This window comes from Mustela nigripes, chromosome 1, assembly GCF_022355385.1.
Source record: "Mustela nigripes isolate SB6536 chromosome 1, MUSNIG.SB6536, whole genome shotgun sequence".
Classification (NCBI taxonomy): Eukaryota; Metazoa; Chordata; class Mammalia; order Carnivora; family Mustelidae; genus Mustela; species Mustela nigripes.
In genome coordinates, this window is record NC_081557.1 from 12,140,753 (window position 1) to 12,162,273 (window position 21,521).

A 21,521-nucleotide genomic window follows, 5' to 3' on the forward strand; every position below is an offset into this window, starting at 1 on the left:
GGTCTGTCCAACAAGAAGATTTAACAATTTTAAATATCTATGCCCCCAACGTGGGAGCAGCCAACTATATAAACCAATTAATAACAAAATCAAAGAAACACATCAACAATAATACAATAATAGTAGGGGACTTTAACACTCCCCTCACTGAAATGGACAGGTCATCCAAGCAAAAGATCAGCAAGGAAATAAAGGCCTTAAACGACACACTGGACCAGATAGACATCACGGATATATTCAGAATATTTCATCCCAAAGCAACATAATACACATTCTTCTCTAGTGCACATGGAACATTCTCCAGAATAGATCACATCCTCGGTCCTAAATCAGGACTCAACCGGTATCAAAAGATTGGGATCATTCCCTGCATATTTTCAGACCACAATGCTCTAAAGCTAGAACTCAACCACAAAAGGAAGTTTGGAAAGAACCCAAATACATGGAGATTAAATAGTATCCTTCTAAAGAATGAATGGGTCAACCGGGAAATTAAAGAAGAATTGAAAAAAATCATGGAAACAAATGATAATGAAAATACAACGGTTCAAAATCTGTGGGACACAACAAAGGCAGTCCTGAGAGGAAAATATATAGCGCTACAAGCCTTTCTCAAGAAACAAGAAAGGTCTCAGGTACACAACCTAACCCTACACCTAAAGGAGCTGGAGAAAGAACAAGAAAGAAACCCTAAGCCGAGCAGGAGAAGAGAAATCATAAAGATCAGAGCAGAAATCAATGAAATAGAAACCAAAAAAACAATAGAACAAATCAACGAAACTAAGAGCTGGTTCTTTGAAAGAATTAATAAAATTGATAAACCCCTGGCCCGACTTATCAAAAAGAAAAGAGAAAGGACCCAAATAAATAAAATCATGAATGAAAGAGGAGAGATCACAACTAACACCAAAGAAATACAAACTATTATAAGAACATACTATGAGCAACTCTACGGCAATAAATTTGACAATCTGGAAGAAATGGATGCATTCCTAGAAACATATAAACTACCACAACTGACCCAGGAAGAAATGGAAAGCCTGAACAGACCCATAACCAGTAAGGAGATTGAAACAGTCATTAAAAATCTCCAAACAAACAAAAGCCCAGGGCCAGACGGCTTCCCGGGGGAATTCTACCAAACATTTAAAGTAGAACTAATTCCTATTCTCCTGAAACTGTTCCAAAAAATAGAAATGGAAGGAAAACTTCCAAACTCATTTTATGAGGCCAGCATCACCTTGATCCCAAAACCAGACAAGGATCCCACCAAAAAAGAGAGCTATAGACCGATATCCTTGATGAACACAGATGCGAAAATACTCAACAAAATACTAGCCAATAGGATTCAATAGTACATTAAAAAGATCATTCACCACGACCAGGTGGGATTTATTCCAGGGCTGCAAGGTTGGTTCAACATCCGCAAATCAGTCAATGTGAACAAGAACAAGAACCATATGATACTCTCAATAGATGCTGAAAAAGCATTTGACAAAGTACAGCATCCCTTCCTGATCAAAACTCTTCAAAGTGTAGGGATAGAGGGCACATACCTCAATATCATCAAAGCCATCTATGAAAAACCCACCGCAAATATCATTCTCAATGGAGAAAAACTGAAAGCTTTTCCGCTAAGGTCAGGAACACGGCAGGGATGTCCATTATCACCACTGCTATTCAACATCGTACTAGAGGTCCTAGCCTCAGCAATCAGACAACAAAAGGAAATTAAAGGCATCCAAACCGGCAAAGAAGAAGTCAAACTGTCACTCTTTGCAGATGATATGATACTCTATGTGGAAAACCCAAAAGACTCCACTCCAAAACTGCTAGAACTTATACAGGAATTCAGTAAAGTGTCAGGATATAAAATCAATGCACAGAAATCAGTTGCATTTCTCTACACCAACAACAAGACAGAAGAAAGAGATATTAAGGAGTCAATCCCATTTACAATTGCATCCAAAACCATAAGATACCTAGGAATAAACCTAACCAAAGAGACACAGAATCTATACTCAGAAAACTATAAAGTACTCATGAAAGAAATTGAGGAAGACACAAAGAAATGGAAAAATGTTCCATGCTCCTGGATTGGAAGAATAAATATTGTGAAAATGTCTATGCTACCTAATTTAATGCAATTCCTATCAAAGTACCATCCATCTTTTTCAAAGAAATGGAACAAATAATTCTAAAATTTATATGGAACCAGAAAAGACCTCGAATAGCCAAAGGGATATTGAAAAAGAAAGCCAACGTTGGTGGCATCACAATTCCGGACTTCAAGCTCTATTACAAAGCTGTCATCATCAAGACAGCATGGTACTGGCACAAAAACAGACACATAGATCAATGGAACAGAATAGAGAGCCCAGAAATAGACCCTCAAATCTATGGTCAACTAATCTTCGACAAAGCAGGAAAGAATGTCCAATGGAAAAAAGACAGCCTCTTCAATAAATGGTGCTGGGAAAATTGGACAGCCACAGGCAGAAAAATGAAATTGGACCATTTCCTTACACCACACACAAAAATAGACTCAAAATGGATGAAGGACCTCAATGTACGAAAGGAATCCATCAAAATCCTTGAGGAGAACACGGGCAGCAACCTCTTCGACCTCTGCCGCAGCTACATCTTCCTAGGAACAACGCAAAAGGCAAGGGAAGCAAAGGAAAAAATGAACTATTGGGATTTCATCAAGATCAAAAGCTTTTGCACAGCAACGGAAACAGTTAACAAAATCAAAAGACAACTGACAGAATGGGAGAAGATATTTGCAAACGACATATCAGATAAAGGACTAGTGTCCAGAATCTATAAAGAACTTAGCAAACTCAACACCCAAAGAACAAATAATCCAATCAAGAAATGGGCAGAGGACATGAACAGACATTTCTGCAAAGAAGACTTCCAGATGGCCAACAGACACATGAAAAAGTGCTCCATATCACTCGGCATCAGGGAAATACAAATCAAAACCACAATGAGATATCACCTCACACCAGTCAGAATGGCTAAAATCAACAAGTCAGGAAATGACAGATGCTGGCGAGGATGTGGAGAAAGGGGAACCCTCCTACACTGTTGGTGGGAATGCAAGCTGGTGCAACCACTCTGGAAAACAGCATGGAGGTTCCTCAAAATGTTGAAAATAGAACTGCCCTATGACCCAGCAATTGCACTATTGGGTATTTACCCTAAAGATACAAATGTAGTGATCCAAAGGGGCACATGCACCCGAATGTTTATAGCAGCAATGTCTACAATAGCCAAACTATGGAAAGAACCTAGATGTCCATCAACAGATGAATGGATCAAGAAGATGTGGTATATATACCACATCTATGCAGCCATCAAGAGAAATGAAATCTTGCCATTTGCGACAACATGGATGGAACTAGAGCGTATCATGCTTAGCGAAATAAGTCAATCAGAGAAAGACAACTATCATATGATCTCCCTGATATGAGGAAGTGGTGATGCAACATGGTGGCTTAAGTGGGTAGGAGAAGAATAAATGAAACAAGATGGGATTGGGAGGGAGACAAACCATAAGTGACTCTTAATCTCACAAAACAAACTGAGGGTTGCTGGGGGGAGGGGGTTAGGGAGAAGGGGGTGGGATTATGGACATTGGGGAGGGTATGTGCTTTGGTGAGTGCTGTGAAGTGTGTAAGCCTGGTGATTCACAGACCTGTACCCCTGGGGATAAAAATATATGTTTATAAAAAATAAAAAATTTAAAAAAAAAAAAAAAAAAAAAAGAAAACTTATGGAACTGACATTACCAATGTCCCTCTACCTGGGTGATGGGATATATTTCTTTATAAGACCCTAATTTTTCTTTCTGGGGAAAACTCCATTATCCACTGTTTTCTTTACTACCTGGTCCAATCTCTTAAGTGTTTTTTTTTTCTTACCCATTATTTTTTCTTACCATTACTGAAGTATATCAAGGAAAAAACTATGTCCAACACAATAGTAACAAAGAAGGTTTATTCATAAACTGTTTTGATTTAAAAATTATCATATTTTTTCTGCATTTTGGATGCTTGGTTCTGATACAAAATTGAAGTAATGAATAACATTCGAGTGACTGATATGTTTTAATACCCTATATGGCTATGAACATTGAGTTATGACATGGAGTGGATATAAGTGGGACGAAATAACTTTTGTGGATTCTGGATCACTAGAAAACTAAACCTAGAGAATATTTTGCCTTCTCAACAAACTTCTTGAATGCATTCTTGACCTCTTTTTCCTTAAGCTGTGTACCATAGGGTTCAGCATGGGGATGACCATAGTATAAAACACAGATGCCATTTTGTCTGTGTCCATGGAATGACTGGAACTTGGCTGTATATACATGATGATGACTGTCCCATAAAATATAGAAACTGCAACAAGGTGAGAAACACAGGTATATAAAGCCTTCTGGTATCCCTCACCTGACTGTATCTTCAAAAACAGTGATAAATATGAACAGGTAGGAAATCAAGATTATAAGAAGGGCAAAAAAGATATTAAAACTTGAAATAAGCACAAGAATCAACTCATTAATGTCTTTATCTGAGCAAGTCAGAGTCATGACTGCTGGAATATCACAGAAAAAGTGATGAACCACATTGGACATACAGAAAGAGAGACTGAATGTGTCTCCAATATCAATAGCAGCAGTTAGAAGAGCAAAGACGTAAGAGCCTATGGCCAGACGAGCACACACACCTGTCGTCATGGTGGTGGTGTAATTGAGGGGTTTACACACTGCTGCGTAGAGGTCATAGGCCATTGAAGCTAACAGTAACTTTCCACAGTTGGGAAGAGTACAAAAAAGAACATCTGTGCAGCACATGCATTGTAGGAGATGACCTTATCTCCTATAAGTAATCCAGCCATGACCTTGGGAGTGACTGTTGAGGGGTAACAAAAGTCCACCAGAGACAGGTTACTGAGGAAGAAGTACATGGGAATGTGCAGACAAGAGTCCAGCAGGATCAGCATGATCATCTCCAGGTTCCCAATCAGAGTGACAAGGTAGAGGAGGGTAAACATTAGAAAGAGAGGACCCTGCAGCTCTGGGGCATTGGTTAGTCCCAGCAGGATGAATTCTTTTACCTCTGTGTTATTCTTCATGGAACTGGTCTGCATATCACAAGATGTTCTATGGCAATGAAAGGAACACAATGTTGAATGAAACTAGTTGCACAGAAATGGAAATGTACGAGCATTATTTTATTAGAGCAATAATTTGTTCTTCAATATTCTCCATATCTGAAACATGTCATGGCAACCCAATTTAGTGACAACTCTCTTTAGAGTAATAAGCTTTTTGATAAATAAGCTTTTACGTATCATCTTCCCAACTTCTAGATTATGTATAGTGTGTATAACCGTATGTATATGATTTTGTATATGGGTAAACTGAGTTGCAGGAAAGGCTAATGAGTTGTCCAATTTCACATGCCTGGAATTAATCGATATCCTATATCATACCTTTTAAGTATAATAGCTGACAATTCTACAATGCTCAATTGCCAGGTGCTCTATATGTATATATTCATTTAACTCTCTCATCAGTCCTATTAGATTGATTAGCTATTCCTCCCCTATAGATATCTAATAATTTGGTAACTGAGAGATCAAGTAATTTATTTAAGTTTAAGTAGGTATTAATGAACAAAGACAAGCTTTAGAAACAATCAAAAGTGTTCCCAACATTAGTGTTGTTAATTATTAATTGACTCTAATTTTGTTCAATTTACACTTACCTGTGTATTGTATTGAACTTAATGCATGGAGTAGCATAGTTAAACATAATTTAGAAATAAATGCATAGTAGATACAGAGGGCTAAATGCAGCACGAGAGCCATGTGCAATCAACAAAACCAATTCTGAACAGAAGGTATAGCATTGGATGTAAAGGTTTGGTCTCTGAGAACCATGTGTATGCAGTCACATATCACCCCTACCATTTATGACTGGGAGACATTTGTCCTAACTTCTTTAAGTCTCTATATACCAGCAAAGTGAGTGTTGTTGGGACCTACTTCAAGGGATTATTGTAAGAATTTAAATAAATAATGTATAAAAGGAATTAGTAAATACTAATGATGTGCTATGTTAGCTAATTGAATTTAAATTAATGAGGGTGCCAAGCACAGTCCTTAAGACTAATAACTATAATATTATCAGCTTAGAACAATGGTCTCTATGTTTGTTTAGGAAAGTCAGGTGGGGGTGCCTGGGTGGCTCAGTGGGTTAAGCCACTGCCTTCAGCTCAGGTCATGATCTCAGGGTCCTGGGGTCGAGTCCCGCATCAGGCTCTCTGCTTGGCGGGGAGCCTGCTTCCTCCTCTCTCTCTCTCTCTGCCTGCTTCTCTGCCTGCTTGTGATCTCTCTCTGTCAAATAAATGAATAAAATCTTAAAAAAAAAAAAAAAAAAAGGAAAGTCAGGTGGCAGATATAGGGGACTGGGTTTTATTTTTCATTTATTTATTTTCAGCATAACAGTATCATTATTTTTTCACCACACCCAGTGCTCCATGCAATCCGTGCCCTCTATAATACCCACCACCTGGTACCCGACCTCCCACCCCCCCGACCACTTCAAACCCCTCAGATTGTTTTTCAGAGTCCATAGTCTCTCATGGTTCACCTCCCCTTCCAATTTACCCCAACCCCCTTCTCTCTAGGGGACTGGGTTTTAAGTCTGTTGGTCTTAACCTTTGATTTGCCTTTTTGTATATGCTGTCCATGCAGATGTTTTGTTTTTACCTTATTTTTCACTCTCTGCTCATGGCTGTGTCAATCATTTTGTATGAGAATCCAGAAATCTTCAAAATTTCCTTTTCTTAACTTTTTTCTTGAGATCCATGTTTTACCTTACCCTTCTATCGGAGACTCATTCTTATTGTCATTCTTATTAACACTGAGCTGGATCACAGATATTGAGGGGTGAAAATTCATGGCATGGTGGTTGATGCTAATGTGCAGATCTATTCATGAGAAAAATCACAAATCTTTATATTTTTAATTGAAGCTTTGTGAAAGACATGCATTCTTTGGTAACTGCTATTCTTTACCATCTCCCTCCTGGGTCCTAAACACATTCTTTTTCATGTCTTCACCTTAAAGTTTTTATGTTTGTCAACACCTCATTTACATAATATTTTATTATGATAACACATATATATCATTTTCTGTGTTCTATGATGACTATTAGCTCTCCTGAGGTTAGCAACAGCTTAAAATTCCTGCTTATGTGTAGCTGGTCTCATAGACCCAGAGACAAATAATATGGATAATAGATGATACTGATAGGGGCGCCTGGGTGGCTCAGTTGGTTGGACGACTGCCTTCAGCTCAGGTCATGATCCTGGAGTCCCAGGATCGAGTCCCACATCGGGCTCCCAGCTCCACGGGGAGTCTGCTTCTCCCTCTGACCTCCTTGCTCATGTTCTCTCTCACTGTCTCTCTCTCAAATAAATAAATAAAATCTTTAAAAAAAAAGATGATACTGATAGATGATACTGATGATTATGATAATGATCATGTTCATGATGATAAATAGAGCAGAATAGGAAGAGACATAAATTGGGTATGTACACACACGGGCGTACACACACACACATACTCATACAAATAGCCTTATTTACTGCTAAGAAAATGAGGAGTTGAGAAGTTATGTGTCTTCTTAAAATTCTACACCTCGTATGAGACAGTTAAGATATAGATAGGTATATCTATATCTTAGATATAACTGTCTAACTGATCTTAATTCCTGTAGCTTTAATCATTGTATTGTCAGATTTTCTAGATGAACAGGTAAAAATGGAGTAGCAAGCTTTACTACAAAGCTGTGATCACCAAGACAGCATGGTTGTAGGTAAATAATAGTGAAAAATATGGAAGGGTCTTAGTAGCTTCCTGATCATCTTTCTGGAAAGGAAGAAACTGTCATTTCACCGTGTTTGGTTAGCTATCCCCTCAGTGACAAAACACACAGTAAATAGGACTTATTTAACACCTACCCAATCAGAGTACTGTCTATCACAGGGTTTTCTTAACCTCTTAAGAAAGGCAACGTGGAATTGCAGAAATATTCCTCTGCACTTTCTTGATTACTCCTGTACTTATGCCAATATTCAGAAATAGTGTTCAAACAACCAGATAGGAGCTCAAAAACTCACAGAAGATGTAGACACCCCGCTGCTTCTGCATCAATTACAGCTTTCACTGCAAGTGTAGACTGAATCTAGAAACTCACCTTGCTCTTGAAAAGAAAGGAAAGACAGTGCTGAATTGTGAGTCTGCAATCAGAAATTCAGCCCTAGAAGAATGTAATGTCAGAGAAATTCTGTCTCATGTTCTGGTCAAGACATTCTGAGTTCCCTGAAGCATGAAGATACGAAGAAAGGATAATTAATATAGGCCTTCCTAAGAAACCTGTATTTAAGTAGTGCATCTACCATGGATTTTTTTGAAGTAATCAGAATATGATTTACCTCCTACTGATCTCAATTTCCTTATTTATGATAAGGATATAATGAAATTATCTTACCACAGACTTTCTAGAATTGTATTTGTGACAAGCAAATAAGGGCAGATGTAAGCCCTTAGTAAGAGCTTAACTTTTCAACATGAGTGAGTTTAATTCTTATTTCAGGATGTCTTCCCTGCCTGTCATTGAAGACTCACTGCAAATACCCAGTTTGGACAGAAGCTGGTGTCTACAAGGTTAGCTTTTAGTTCAATAAATGATGAACAAAATGAGCTCTGCTCAACGTCTGTTTCTTTTAAATAATGTCATACAGAATCACGATGGGATTTCAGCGCCTAATGAACAAGAACAAGGAGAAAATTGTACAGGAATGGAATTCTCTGGGGAAACTGAACCCCCATGAGGGCAATTAATTCCTTTCATTGTACTTACATATGGAAGAAACAAGCTGTGTGTAGAGACATAATTTGTTATGTTGTGTAGCACATACATATATTTGCACTCTAATTCTCTTTTCTCTCCCCTCTCTCACTTAAAAAATTAACGTGACTTTTCCAGTGCTCCATATCACTTGGCATCAGGGAAATACAAATCAAAACCACAATGAGATATCACCTCACACCAGTCAGAATGGCTAAAATCAACAAGTCAGGAAATGACAGATGCTGGCGAGGATGCGGAGAAAGGGGAACCCTCCTACACTGTTGGTGGGAATGCAAGCTGGTGCAGCCACTCTGGAAAACAGCATGGAGGTTCCTCAAAATGTTGAAAATAGAACTGCCCTATGACCCAGCAATTGCACTATTGGGTATTTACCCTAAAGATACAAATGTAGTGATCCAAAGGGACACATGCACCCGAATGTTTATAGCAGCAATGTCCACAATAGCCAAACTATGGAAAGAACCTAGATGTCCATCAACAGATGAATGGATCAAGAAGATGTGGTATATATACACAATGGAATACTATGCAGCCATCAAAAGAAATGAAATCTTGCCATTTGCAACAACATGGATGGAACTAGAGCGTATCATGCTTAGCGAAATAAGTCAAGCAGAGAAAGACAACTATCATATGATCTCCCTGATATGAGGAAGTGGTGATGCAACATGGAGGCTTAAGTGGGTAGGAGAAGAATCAATGAAACAAGATGGGATTGGGAGGGAGACAAACCATAAGTGACTCTTAATCTCACAAAACAAACTGAGGGTTGCTGGGGGGAGGGGGGTTGGGAGAAGGGGGGTGGGGTTATGGACATTGGGGAGGGTATGTGCTTTGGTGAGTGCTGTGAAGTATGTAAACCTGGTGATTCACAGACCTGTACCCCTGGGGATAAAAATATATGTTTATAAAAAATTAAAAATTAAAAAATATGTTTATAAAAAATAAAAAATTAAAAAAATTAATGTGACTTTTCCATACCTTGAGTAATTTTGATTAATCATTTAAAATTATTTTTATTTTTGGTATTTGAAATGTATTTCTTTTTTTAAAATTTCTTTTTTATTTATTTTCAGCATAACAGTATTCATTATTTTCCCACCACACCCAGTGCTCCATGCAATCCATGCCCTCTGTAATACCCACCATCTGGTTTCCCCAACCTCCCCCCCCCCACCCCTGCCACTTCAAATGTATTTCTTTTTATTGAAGTATAGTTAACACACCACGTTAGTTTCAGGTGTACAACATAATGATTTGACAACTGTCTTCATTACACTATGTTCACCACATGTGTAGCCATCATGTATCACCATACAAATCTTGTAACACCATCAACTATATTCCCTCTGATAAACATTTTATCCCCATTTCTGGAAATTAGTTTTGGTTTTTATCTACCACATTTTTATTGTGTTTTTCTCTTTTCTATTTTCTCTGGTGCTATAGCTAAATGTTACAAATTTTAAGAAACTGATAAATAATATCCATGTTATCTGTTCTTGAGTTTACAAGGAGTCCACAAATATGACACCTGTGAAAGACAGAGATTAAATTCTGCCTTAATTCTGAGAAGTCAATTGGAAAGTTTGGTTTAGATCTGTAGGTTGATGGGCTGCTCTCCTCCAGTTTCCCCTTTTGAAACCAGTGCTAATGGTGCTTTTCCCACATGCCCTGGTGTTCATTACCCCCCGTATTATTGTTATTATTAAGAAAAAATGAATCTGTACCTTTTAGACTAAGGACTTACTGTACTGCAATAATATGCTTAGGCTTTGTGTGGGGCGTTGAATTTAGCTGGTGACAGCCATAATCATGAGTCAGAAAAAGTAAAACAAAAAACCCTAGATTCCTCATGTTGCAACCCTGAGTCATGTTTTAGACATTTTCTACTTACTGTTGAGACCATGTATTGGCTTCCTTCCCTTCTTTATCTCACCTACTGTCCTATGAGTGCTGTGGTCAAACTCACAAATGAAGTACTTGAACTCAAATCATTGACTCTGGAGGACTGCTTCTGGTGAACCTCATCTAATATGTACCTCAAGATTGTAGGTGTCTCCTTTCCATAGGCAGGGCAGTTCCTGTTCCTTCGGCTCAGGTCATGATCTCAGGGTCCTGAGTTCCCTGAAGCATGAAGATCATATGGTATATATGATATATATATATATATATATATATATATGATCATATGGTATATATATATATATACACACATATATATATATAATTTCATTTGAGACTGTAAAGAGTCTATAGATAATGTTGGGAGAAATGATATCTTGGCAATATTGAGTCTTCCTATCCATGAGAATGGAATATCTTTCCATTTATTTAGTTCTTTGGTTTCGTTCATCAAAATCAGGATTTCATAGTTTTCTTCATTAGATCATGCATATATTTTCTCATATTTATAACTAAGTATATCATTTTTGGAAGCTAAAATAAAAGGTTTTGTGCTTTTAATTTCAACCTTGACTTCTTCATTACCAATATATAGGAAGGTGATGGAATTTTATATATTAACCTTGCAGGGTACAGTCTTACTATAATCAATTAGGCCCCAAAGAATTTTTTTTTTTTGTCTATTCTTTCAGATTTTCTACATAGACAATCATGTCACCTGTGAACAAAGACAGTTTTTATTTCTTCATTCCCAAAGTCTCCATATTGTGTGATTCCATTCATATAACATACAATCAGGGGGAATTAAAAAGCTCAGTGATTTCCAAGGCTTGGAGAAGTAGGAGTAGTTGTTTACAAAAGGAATGGAAGTGGAAATGTTATGATGATCACATATTCTCTGTGGTACTGTGCTGATGAATACATGACTCTGCATTTGTTAAAACCCATAGAGCTATACATAGGAAAGAGTAAAATTTAATATATATAAATTGAAAAAATCAACCAGGAGCACAGGAGAATCCCAGGAGTGAACAAAGGCTGTGAAAAAAAAAAAAATGTGAATGTACTACAATGACTTAACCTCCCTGAAGGGGGACAGGGAAAAAAATGAGCTAACCTAAGTGATGCTGGAAAACAGTGTGTTAATTAGAAAGAGACTACGGACTCTGAAAAACAATCTGAGGGGTTTGAAGTGGCGGGGGTGTGGGAGGTTGGGGTACAGGGTGGTGGGTATTATAGAGGGCACGGACTGCATGGAGCACTGGGTGTGGTGAAAAAATAATGACACTGTTATGCTGAAAATAAATGTTTAGTTAAAAAAAAAAGGAAGTGCTTGGCTAAAATAAAAGAAACTATTTTAAAATGTTGTACTTCGGTTGCTAAAGCACATGTGTAGTTAGTATAGTACATGTTTCTCAAGGGGGTAAGGATTAACAATTATGGAACTGCTCTACTTGTAAACTGGTCACACAATTAAATTAATGAATGGAATTGTTGAGACCCAAGTTTCTCACTGTCACAAATGGAAATTACAGATAAGAAAGGGGGAACTTGGAATGAAGTAGATTAGAGTCAGAGACATCAGTATGCACTAACGTTTAGTTTAATATAGATACAATGGATAGGCAGAGAAACTAATATAATTATGAATGTATACAAACAACATAGATATATACTTCTTGCTTCTGTCAACAAGAAGACCTAGAAGAAATGAAACTCCAGTATCAGCAAGCACACTCAGCATCTAATTCTTGACTTATTTATTTATTTAAGAGAGTGCGAGCAGTGGGAGGGTTAGAGCGAGAGAGAGAATCTCAAGCAGAGTCCGGGCCCAGTGTGAAGACTGATACAGGGCTGAATCCCACGACCCTGAGATCATGACCTGAGCTGAAATCAAGAGTCACTGCTTACTAAACTGAGCCATGTAGGTGCCATTCTAAGTCTTAGCTTAATACCATTCTCTAGTAAATAATTAAGAGGTCTTAGGAGAAATAGTTGATTCTGTGATGGGAGTAGAGAAAATAGAAGATGAGACCCAAGCATCATATAGTACATAAAGAAAGGAAGAACTGAAAATAAATAAAAAATAAATTAAAAAAAAAAAAAAAAAACGAGGGTTGCTCGGGGGAGGAGGGTTGGGAGAAGGGGGTGGGGTTATGGACATTGGGGAGGGTATGTGCTATGGTGAGTGCTGTGAAGTGTGTAAACCTGGGTACACAGACTGTACCCCTGGGGATAAAAATATATGTTTATAAAAAGTAAAAAATTTTAAAAAATTTAAAAGCAAAAAAAGAGAAAAAAATACATGGAAGAATGAACCAATGCCAAAGGGACACAAGAGTCAATTGAAAGAGCTTCAGATGGTGAAAGTGAAATAATTTGAGCAAAAATAAATAACCCAGTATTGGTTGTCACCCAAAATACAAAACAAATAAATGAGAACACATAATATATAATAATATACTTATTATTAATAATAATATTAATATTATTATTAATAAATGAGAACAATAAATAATGATTGAGTGAATAAATAATTGAGGGGGAAGAGACAAATATTTTTAACAGAGGAACTCCAAATAAGTTATTTAAATATTGTCTTTTCCAGAATGTGGAGCATAGTTCCATAACACCTGGAGTGTGGACTTGATTTTTATACCTCTTTCTTTCTGTCTTTCTTTTTTTCTCTTCCTTCCTTCCTGGCTTGCTTGCTTGATTTTTAAAATTTTTTAAAGATTTTATTCATTTATTTGACAGAGACAGAGATTACAAGTAGGTAGAGCTGCAGACAGAGAGAGAGAGAGGGAAGCAGGCTCTCTGCTCAGCAGAGACCCCAATGTGGGGCTCAATCCCAGCACCCTGAGACCATGAACTGAGCCAAAGGCAGAGTCTCAACCCACTGAGCCACCCAGGCACCCACTTCTTCTTCTTTTTCTTTTACTTTTTTTTAACCTAAATTCAATTAGCCAACATATATTACATCGTTAGTTTTTGATGTAGTGTTCAATGATTCATTAGTTGTAAATAAACTCAGTGCTCATCAGATCATGTGCCCTCCTTAATGCTCATCATGCCGTTACCCCATCCCGTGCCTTTCTGCAACCTTCAGTTTGTTTCCTGGCATTAAGAGTCTCTCACAGTTTGTCTTCCTCTCCAATTTCTCTCCATTCAGGATTTTGTGACTTCTTTCTTAAAAATAGATTTTAGAAAAGGGGGAGAAAAATAACTCTACCAGAGAGACACCTTGCAAACGCCACATAGGACATGTGATCAAGGTTAATGTTATCAGGTACAATTCATGCTGGTATTGTTATTATGTGACCAGAACAATTCACCTTAGTGGTAGTACCCTCTGAAAACTATAATTCCAATCTCATTATGAGAAAAGATCATACCGAAGAACATTCTATGAGACATAGAATGAACAGAACTCCTCAAAGCTGTCAAGGTCAATATAAACAGGCACAGACAGAGAACTTGTCACAGACCAAGAGATTAAAGAAGTATGACAACTAAATACAAGAAGAGGAAAAGGATATTATTAGTGAATTCTGAATAAAGAAGTTTAGAAAATAATATGGTGCCAATCTTGGTTTCCTAATTTTACAGATGTCCCAGCTAAAATAAGATTACATTGTAGGGGAAACCAAGCAAGAGTTATATTAGTTGTCCATGGTTGCTGTTACAAATGAACAGAAACTTGGAAGCTTAAGCAAGACGTATTCAATCTTTCATATATTCATTCATTCACTCATTCATTCATTCATTCAGAAACCAGAAGTCCAAAAACAGTTTTCCTGGACAGAAGTCAGTGTGTCAGAAGAACCATCCTCCCTCCATAGGATCTAAGGAGAAATACATTTCTTGCATCACAGTCTTCTGGTGGCTGCTATCATCCATGATTTGTAGTCACATCACTTCAATCTGTTTTCAAAGTCACACTGTCTACTCTTTTTTTACCTGTGGTCATATCTCTTGGACCTCCTCTTAAAAATATACATAGGATTTTGGGCGCCTGGGTGGCTCAGTGGGTTAAGCCTCTGCCTTCGGCTCAGGTCATGGTCTCAGGATCCTGGGATTGAGCCCCACATCGGGCTCTCTGCTCAGTGGGGAGCCTGCTTCCTCCTCTCTCTGCCTGCCTCTCTGCCTACTTGTGATCTATCTCTGTCAAATAAATAAATTAAATTTAAAAAAATTTAAAAAATATATACATAGGATTTCTTTGATGGTCCTTGAAGAAAATCTGGGATAAAATCCTAAAGTTAATCACATCTGCATAGTTGTTTTAGGCCATATAAGGTAATCTTGGAAGGTCCCAGAAAATAGGATGCAGATCGCTTTGCAGGCCATTATTCAGACTGCCTCAGGGACATTAAATATTCTGCACCATTTTGAAAATTTTCAATAACTCTCAAATAGTTCTAAAATGCAGTAATTATTTAAAATAATAATTAAAAATGTTTGCAATAGGAAAAACATCACCGTAAAAATAGAAATGAATATTTGTGTTATTCTACACTGCCCCCAAATAGTAGCATAAAAATTTTAGCATAGTCAAACACAATCTTACAAATACTGAAATATTAAAGACTCCTATTATCTAGAGATGACAAATTAAATGAGGGTACACATTTATGTAGGTAAGTTTTGTATATAGTGCTCTCTGAGATCAAAATTAAAAGCATAAAGATTATGTATTATACTACCATATTGAATGTGCATTATCTTTGTTATTGACAGATATTGCCATGATTACATTCTACAGACATATTCAGAATCATTTCAGTTCATAATATTTCATGTGTATGAAGTAACTTCCAAATAAAATCAGATACTAACCCTTAAATATTCTCATATTTGATGTCTTTTTATGATTTACTAACTAGTATTTATTTAATGTGTTATTTGCCATCTAATGAGGCATCAATGCTAAGTAAAAATTATGAGATTGTTTTAGATGATTCAGTTGATTATGGGATCCAAGAAATCCTTGTGTCTGAATATTGGACTGCAAGCACTGAATGAGAATGTAGATAAAAATGTTTCAACAGAGCAGAAAAATCAGCAAATCAGCTATGCTTCTTGGAATGCAGTATATATCTATCTAAAAGGTTTATATTAAAAAATAAATAAATATGATGAAGAGCAGTGGGTATTACATGCAACTAATGAATCACTGAACACTACATCCAAACTAATGATGCACTATATGTTGGCTAATTGAATTTAAATTAAAAAAATTTAAACAATGAAAAAATAAGAAAATAAATAAAAGGTTTATGTTGTGTATAATATGCAATAATTATCAGTAGTTTAAAGATTCAACATGCTGATTCCGTTGTACTCAAAGCTTAATTACTTTATTTATTCATTTGTTGAGAATCTACAATGAAACAGACAATTTAGGTACTAAGGATTTTGCTGTAAACAAAATATGTAAGTCACTGCCTTCACAGAGTTTAAATTCTAGTTGGGGGACATGGGTCATAAACAAGAAAACAAATAAATATACAAAATATGAGTTTTTTAAGGACATGAAGAATAACAGAGTGAAAGAACCGTGTACACAGTGTACCTAGTGAGTAAAAGGGGATTATTTTATAAAGGTGGTCAGGAAAGCACTCTGTAATAGAGTAACATTTAAGCAATGACCTTAATGGAGTAAAGGAACATTCTACACATAGAAAAGCAAGTACAAATGTCCTAATTAGGAACATGACTAAAGTTGTCAGATTGTGAAGAAATGGGAAGAAAATCATGTGAATGAAGTAGGATAAAAGAACAAAGAGGTAACAAAAAATAATTTAAATCAACAAAAGAAACATGAAATGCCAGCATTAATCATTTCAAAAAATTTCCAGAACCAAAATGTACATTACTGGTTTTCAGTGAGTTTTAAGTAGTGTGAGAATTGGGGCACCTGGGTGGCTCAGTGGATTAAGCCTCTGCCTTTGGCTCAGGTCATGATCTCAGGGTCCTGGGATCAAGTCCTGCATTGGGCCCTATGCACAGTGAGGAGCCTGCTTCCTCCTCTCTCTCTGCCTGGCTCTCTGCCTATTTGTGATCTCTCTGTCGTGTCAAACAAATAAATAAAATCTTTAAAACAAAAGTAGTATGAGAATTGGTAATAATATCTGAAGAAATTAAAAAGTACTTTTAGTCTTCTTCCATCTTCTCATACTCCAGCTGTTTTTTTTTACCTTTTGAAAAGTGTAATATGAGCATGTTAATTTTATGTAATGACTCAGTTGAAACAGAAATATTAATTCACTTAAGATGCTGTATGTATGCATCTCCTAATAAAATGAAGTCCCCAAAATCAGATCCTTTCATTGAGTAGTATATTATTTTCATTCTGGAGTGAAAAAAGTTAGGACTTTTAGAATTCAACTAAAGAGGTGAAAAATATTGAACATAGATTTCTATTTTAATACATGAATTAAATATTTAAATTATTATTATTATTAAAAAATAACAACATTACATTTAATTCTGGGAAATTTCCTACTCCAGTGTGTACATATCCTCATGGGCACATGCATGCACTTCTGTTCATGGTCTCATCTGTGTCCCTATTTTATGTGTCTTTGCATTGATGTGGCAGAAAAAAATGCATGTAGAAAAGGGAATAAAACCCATATCCTGAATAAACTTTTTGATAATTAAGCCTCAAGACATCTTAGCCATACCTCTTGTTCAGGGTTATATTTCTAAACATAATTGCTTTTTTTTTTTTTTTTTCAGGAAAAGAGACTTTTGAATAAGTTAGGATTACCACATCGGGAGCTTAATTTCACTATGTTTTTATTGTAACTAGATTACTGTACATTGTATAATGTTAAAATCACAATCCTAGAGATAATTTTGACTCTAAAACAGTCCTCATGAATGCATTCTTGACCTCCTTGTTCCTCATGCTGTAGACCACAGGGTTCAGCATGGGAATGACCATTGTGTAGAACACAGATGCCATTTTGTCTGTGTCCATGGAATGGCTGGAGCTGGGCTGTACGTACATGAAGATGACTGTCCCATAGAAGATGGCCACAGCAGTGAGGTGGGAGACACAGGTAGATATCGCCTTCTGATATCCTGAAGATGAGTGCATCTTCAGGATGGTGATAAATATGAATATATAGGATACAAAGATAACCAGGAGAGCAAAAATGATGTTGAAAGTGGTTGCATAAACAAGAGCCAGCTCACTGACATGTCTATCAGAACAAGAAAGAACCATGACTGCGGGGATATCACAGAAAAAGTGATGGATTACATTGTTCATACAGAAAGAGAGACTAAATGTGTCTCCAATTTGAATAGAGGCATTCAGGAAACCACAGACATAGCAGCCTATGGCCAAATGAGCACACACACCTGCCGTCATGGTGGTAGTGTAATGGAGGGGTTTGCACACTGCTGTATAGCGGTCATAGGCCATTGAGGCCAAGAGATAATTTTCCACAGTGGCGAAGGCTGCAAAAAAGAACATCTGGGCAGCACAGGCATTGTAGGAGATGACCTGGTCTCCTATAAGTAATCCAACCATGACAGTGGGAATGATGGCTGTAGAGTAACAAAGGTCCACCAGAGACAGATTACTGAGGAAAAAATACATGGGCATGTGGAGACGGGAGTCCAACAGAATCAGCATGGTAATCCCCAAATTCCCAACCAGAGTGATGAGGTAGATGAAGGTGAACATTAAGAAGAGGGGAAGCTGCAGTTTTGGGTCATTGGTTAGTCCCAGCAGGATGAACTGTGTCACTTCTGTCTTGTTATCCATCAATGTTGAGAAACAGTAATGCTACAAGAAGAAATAAATGGCTGATAAACAAAAAAACTTACAGTGGAAAGTGTACATATGGTATTTTGAGATCCTCCAGATAAAACATTAGCTTGACAACAAAAGTTAATGCACTAATTACATGTAGATTTACAAACTGTAAATAGAGACCTTCTTCTCAATTCTAAAATTTTATAGATTTGTAAACTGAAATGTAGAAAATTAACTAACTTGATCAAGATGACTTGTGCAAAAGGAATACAGTTCACTTTTCCCAAGCCTGGTAAAAGCAGATACTTGCATGTTGCTGACTTGCCAGGAAGTGTCATAGACACTATAGGTATACAGACTTACGATGATTTGACTGAATGATTTTTCAACTCGACAATGTTTCAAAAGTGATACACATGCAGTAGAAGCCATACCTCAAATTTTGAATTTAGATCTTTTTCTACGCTAGCAATAACCAATATAATTTTCTCTTTTGATGCTGAGCAGGGGTCACAGCTCCTGAGTCACAGCAGAGTCACAGCTCCAGGTCAGCCAGGGTCATGAGGGTCAACAACTGATACCTTTGCAACCATCCTGCACCAGCTCAGTCATACTGTGTCACTTTCAGTACTGTATTCAACAAATTCCTGAGATAGTCATTGCATCATTATCAAATAGGCTTGTGTGAGATGATTTTTTTCCCAACTGTACACTAATGTTAAGAGCTGGATGGGGCGCCTGGGTGGCTCAGTGAGTTAAGCCGCTGCCTTCGGCTCAGGTCATGATCCCAGGGTCCTGGGATCGAGCCCCGCATCGGGCTCTCTGCTCGTCAGGGAGCCTGCTTCCTCCCCTCTCTCTGCCTGCCTCTCTGCCTGCTTGTCATCTCTCTCTGTCAAATAAATAAATAAAAAATATTTTAAAAAAAAAAGAGCTGGAAACATGGTTATGGTAAGAGAGGCTAAAATATGATGTTCAGTAGGTCAGATGTAGTAAATGAATTTTCATCTTATGATATTTCAATGTTCAATGGGTTTCTAGGGACATAACCCCATTGTAAGTACAAGAAGATCTGTACATTCATCACATCCTTTCAAGAACATTATGAGTTTGATTTGTTATTATGTTCATTTAAATTATGATGCACAGAGGGGTGCCTGGCTGGCTCAGTAGAGCCTGAAACCCTAGCTCTTGAGATTGTGAGTTCTAGCTCCACACTGGGTGTAGAGATTACTTAAAACCTTTTTTTTTTTTAAAGATTCTATTTATTTATTTGACAGACAGAGATCACAAGTAGGCAGAGCAGCAGGCAGAGAGAGAGAGAGGGAGGTAGTCTCCCCATTGAGCAGAAAGCCCAATGTGGGGCTCAATCCCAGGACCCAGAGATCATGACCTGAGCTGAAGGCAGAGCTTTAACCCACTGAGCCACCCAGGCACCCCTTAAAACCTTTAACAAAAAAAGCTGGAAGGGAAATTATTCAACAGAGGTTGAATAATTTTTTATATTTCAAGTGAGTATTAATTGAGAAGCTATGCTCAAGGTCAAGCCAACCTTTGAGCCCACACTGAGTTGTGCCTATGGTGATAGTTTAAACTTGTGTTTGAATCAAATTGAATTAAACTGTGCACAATCATTCATTGTCTCCAATGGTGCAAATTCATTGTTTGAGGTTTTCCAGTGATGTATCCAAGAGATCCATGCATAGTAGATATGGTGGGATAGTGGAGCAATAGGGGCAGGACAGCCAACAGAACAATCTGTGGGGAAGACACAGAATAGGGTGTAGAGCTTATGTTCCAGGATGAGGTGCATAGAAGCCCTACTACCATTAAATAACGAGGAGCCCTGAGTCTTAAGCTATGTATCTGAACCTCCTATTTTCATCTGCAGAAAAAAAATAAGACAGTAACAAGATCTGTGATACAGCAATATATAGCAATATAGTTATGAGAATTAAATAAGGTAATGCTTTAAAACAATAAAATCTGGGTGATTAGCACAGTCTAATGAACTGTAATATTATTGTTAGGATGGAATGATTATCTTTACTTTGCTCTGGGAAAAATGGGTGGCACCCTCTAGGGCTTCAGGTGTGTGCGTGTGATATATGAAAGCTTGAAGAGTCTCTTCAATTTGCCTTTCTCACACACAAGGGCCTCAGAAGTTTTCTGTGATCTCCAGGATTTCTCCATCTGTTTTCACCTCACCCATGCAGTCGGCTGTCCCAACAGGTCCATGCAAGCCCTCTTTTGCTTAAAACCTTCCTTGAGAATCTATACATTAGTTTGGACAATAGTCCTCCCATGGCTAACTCATTCTTTCTCTCATGACTGCCATCTCACAGCAGAATCAGAGATCAATGGCTCTTTTCCTGACTTTGGCTGTTCTGTTCCTGTCTGTGGGCTCTCTTCAGCCTGCAGATCTGTTTTGGTGGCAAGTACCACGTAATAAAATATTTCTTTTGAATCTGCTCTTCCATAGAATAGTACTATAAATCTGTTCCCTTGAATTTGAAGCATTGGAAGGGTATCCCTCTTCTGCTAACTACTAACATCTTCCTCCTAAACTATAGAAAATTCCCGGCACAAGCCCGTCCCCTGATAACATTTTTTGCCAACCTTAACACATGTGTCCACTTGGAGCCTAGTCTATGTTCTACAAGGAATAAGGAAAGCTTTGTATGTCAATGTGTGTGTGTGTGTATGGTAGGTTATATTGTTATTCCTCCTTCACCATTGTAGAGCATGAGGATTTGAGAAGTTCTGTGATGCTCTAAAATTACACAGTTAGCCTGGGAAGGAGTCAAGATTCAAGAGTTAAATCCATGTTCTGTGTAATCAGAAGGCTCTGTTTTTAGCCAGTTACTGTCACTATGTGTGGATGTGCTG

The 21,521-nt window shown here is 37.4% G+C and overlaps 1 protein-coding gene and 1 pseudogene across 1 annotated transcript; both read right to left on the minus strand.

The window, feature by feature from the left end:
• Window positions 1-4,201: 4,201 nt before the first annotated feature.
• Window positions 4,202-5,145, minus strand: LOC132009556 (olfactory receptor 5B17-like; annotated as a pseudogene).
• Window positions 5,146-17,705: 12,560 nt separating this feature from the next.
• Window positions 17,706-18,644, minus strand: LOC132009572 (olfactory receptor 5B3-like). The gene has a single exon (XM_059387616.1). The coding sequence runs from the start codon at window positions 18,642-18,644 to the stop codon at window positions 17,706-17,708; it is 939 nt and encodes a 312-aa protein (XP_059243599.1).
• Between the last annotated feature and the right edge of the window lie 2,877 nt (window positions 18,645-21,521).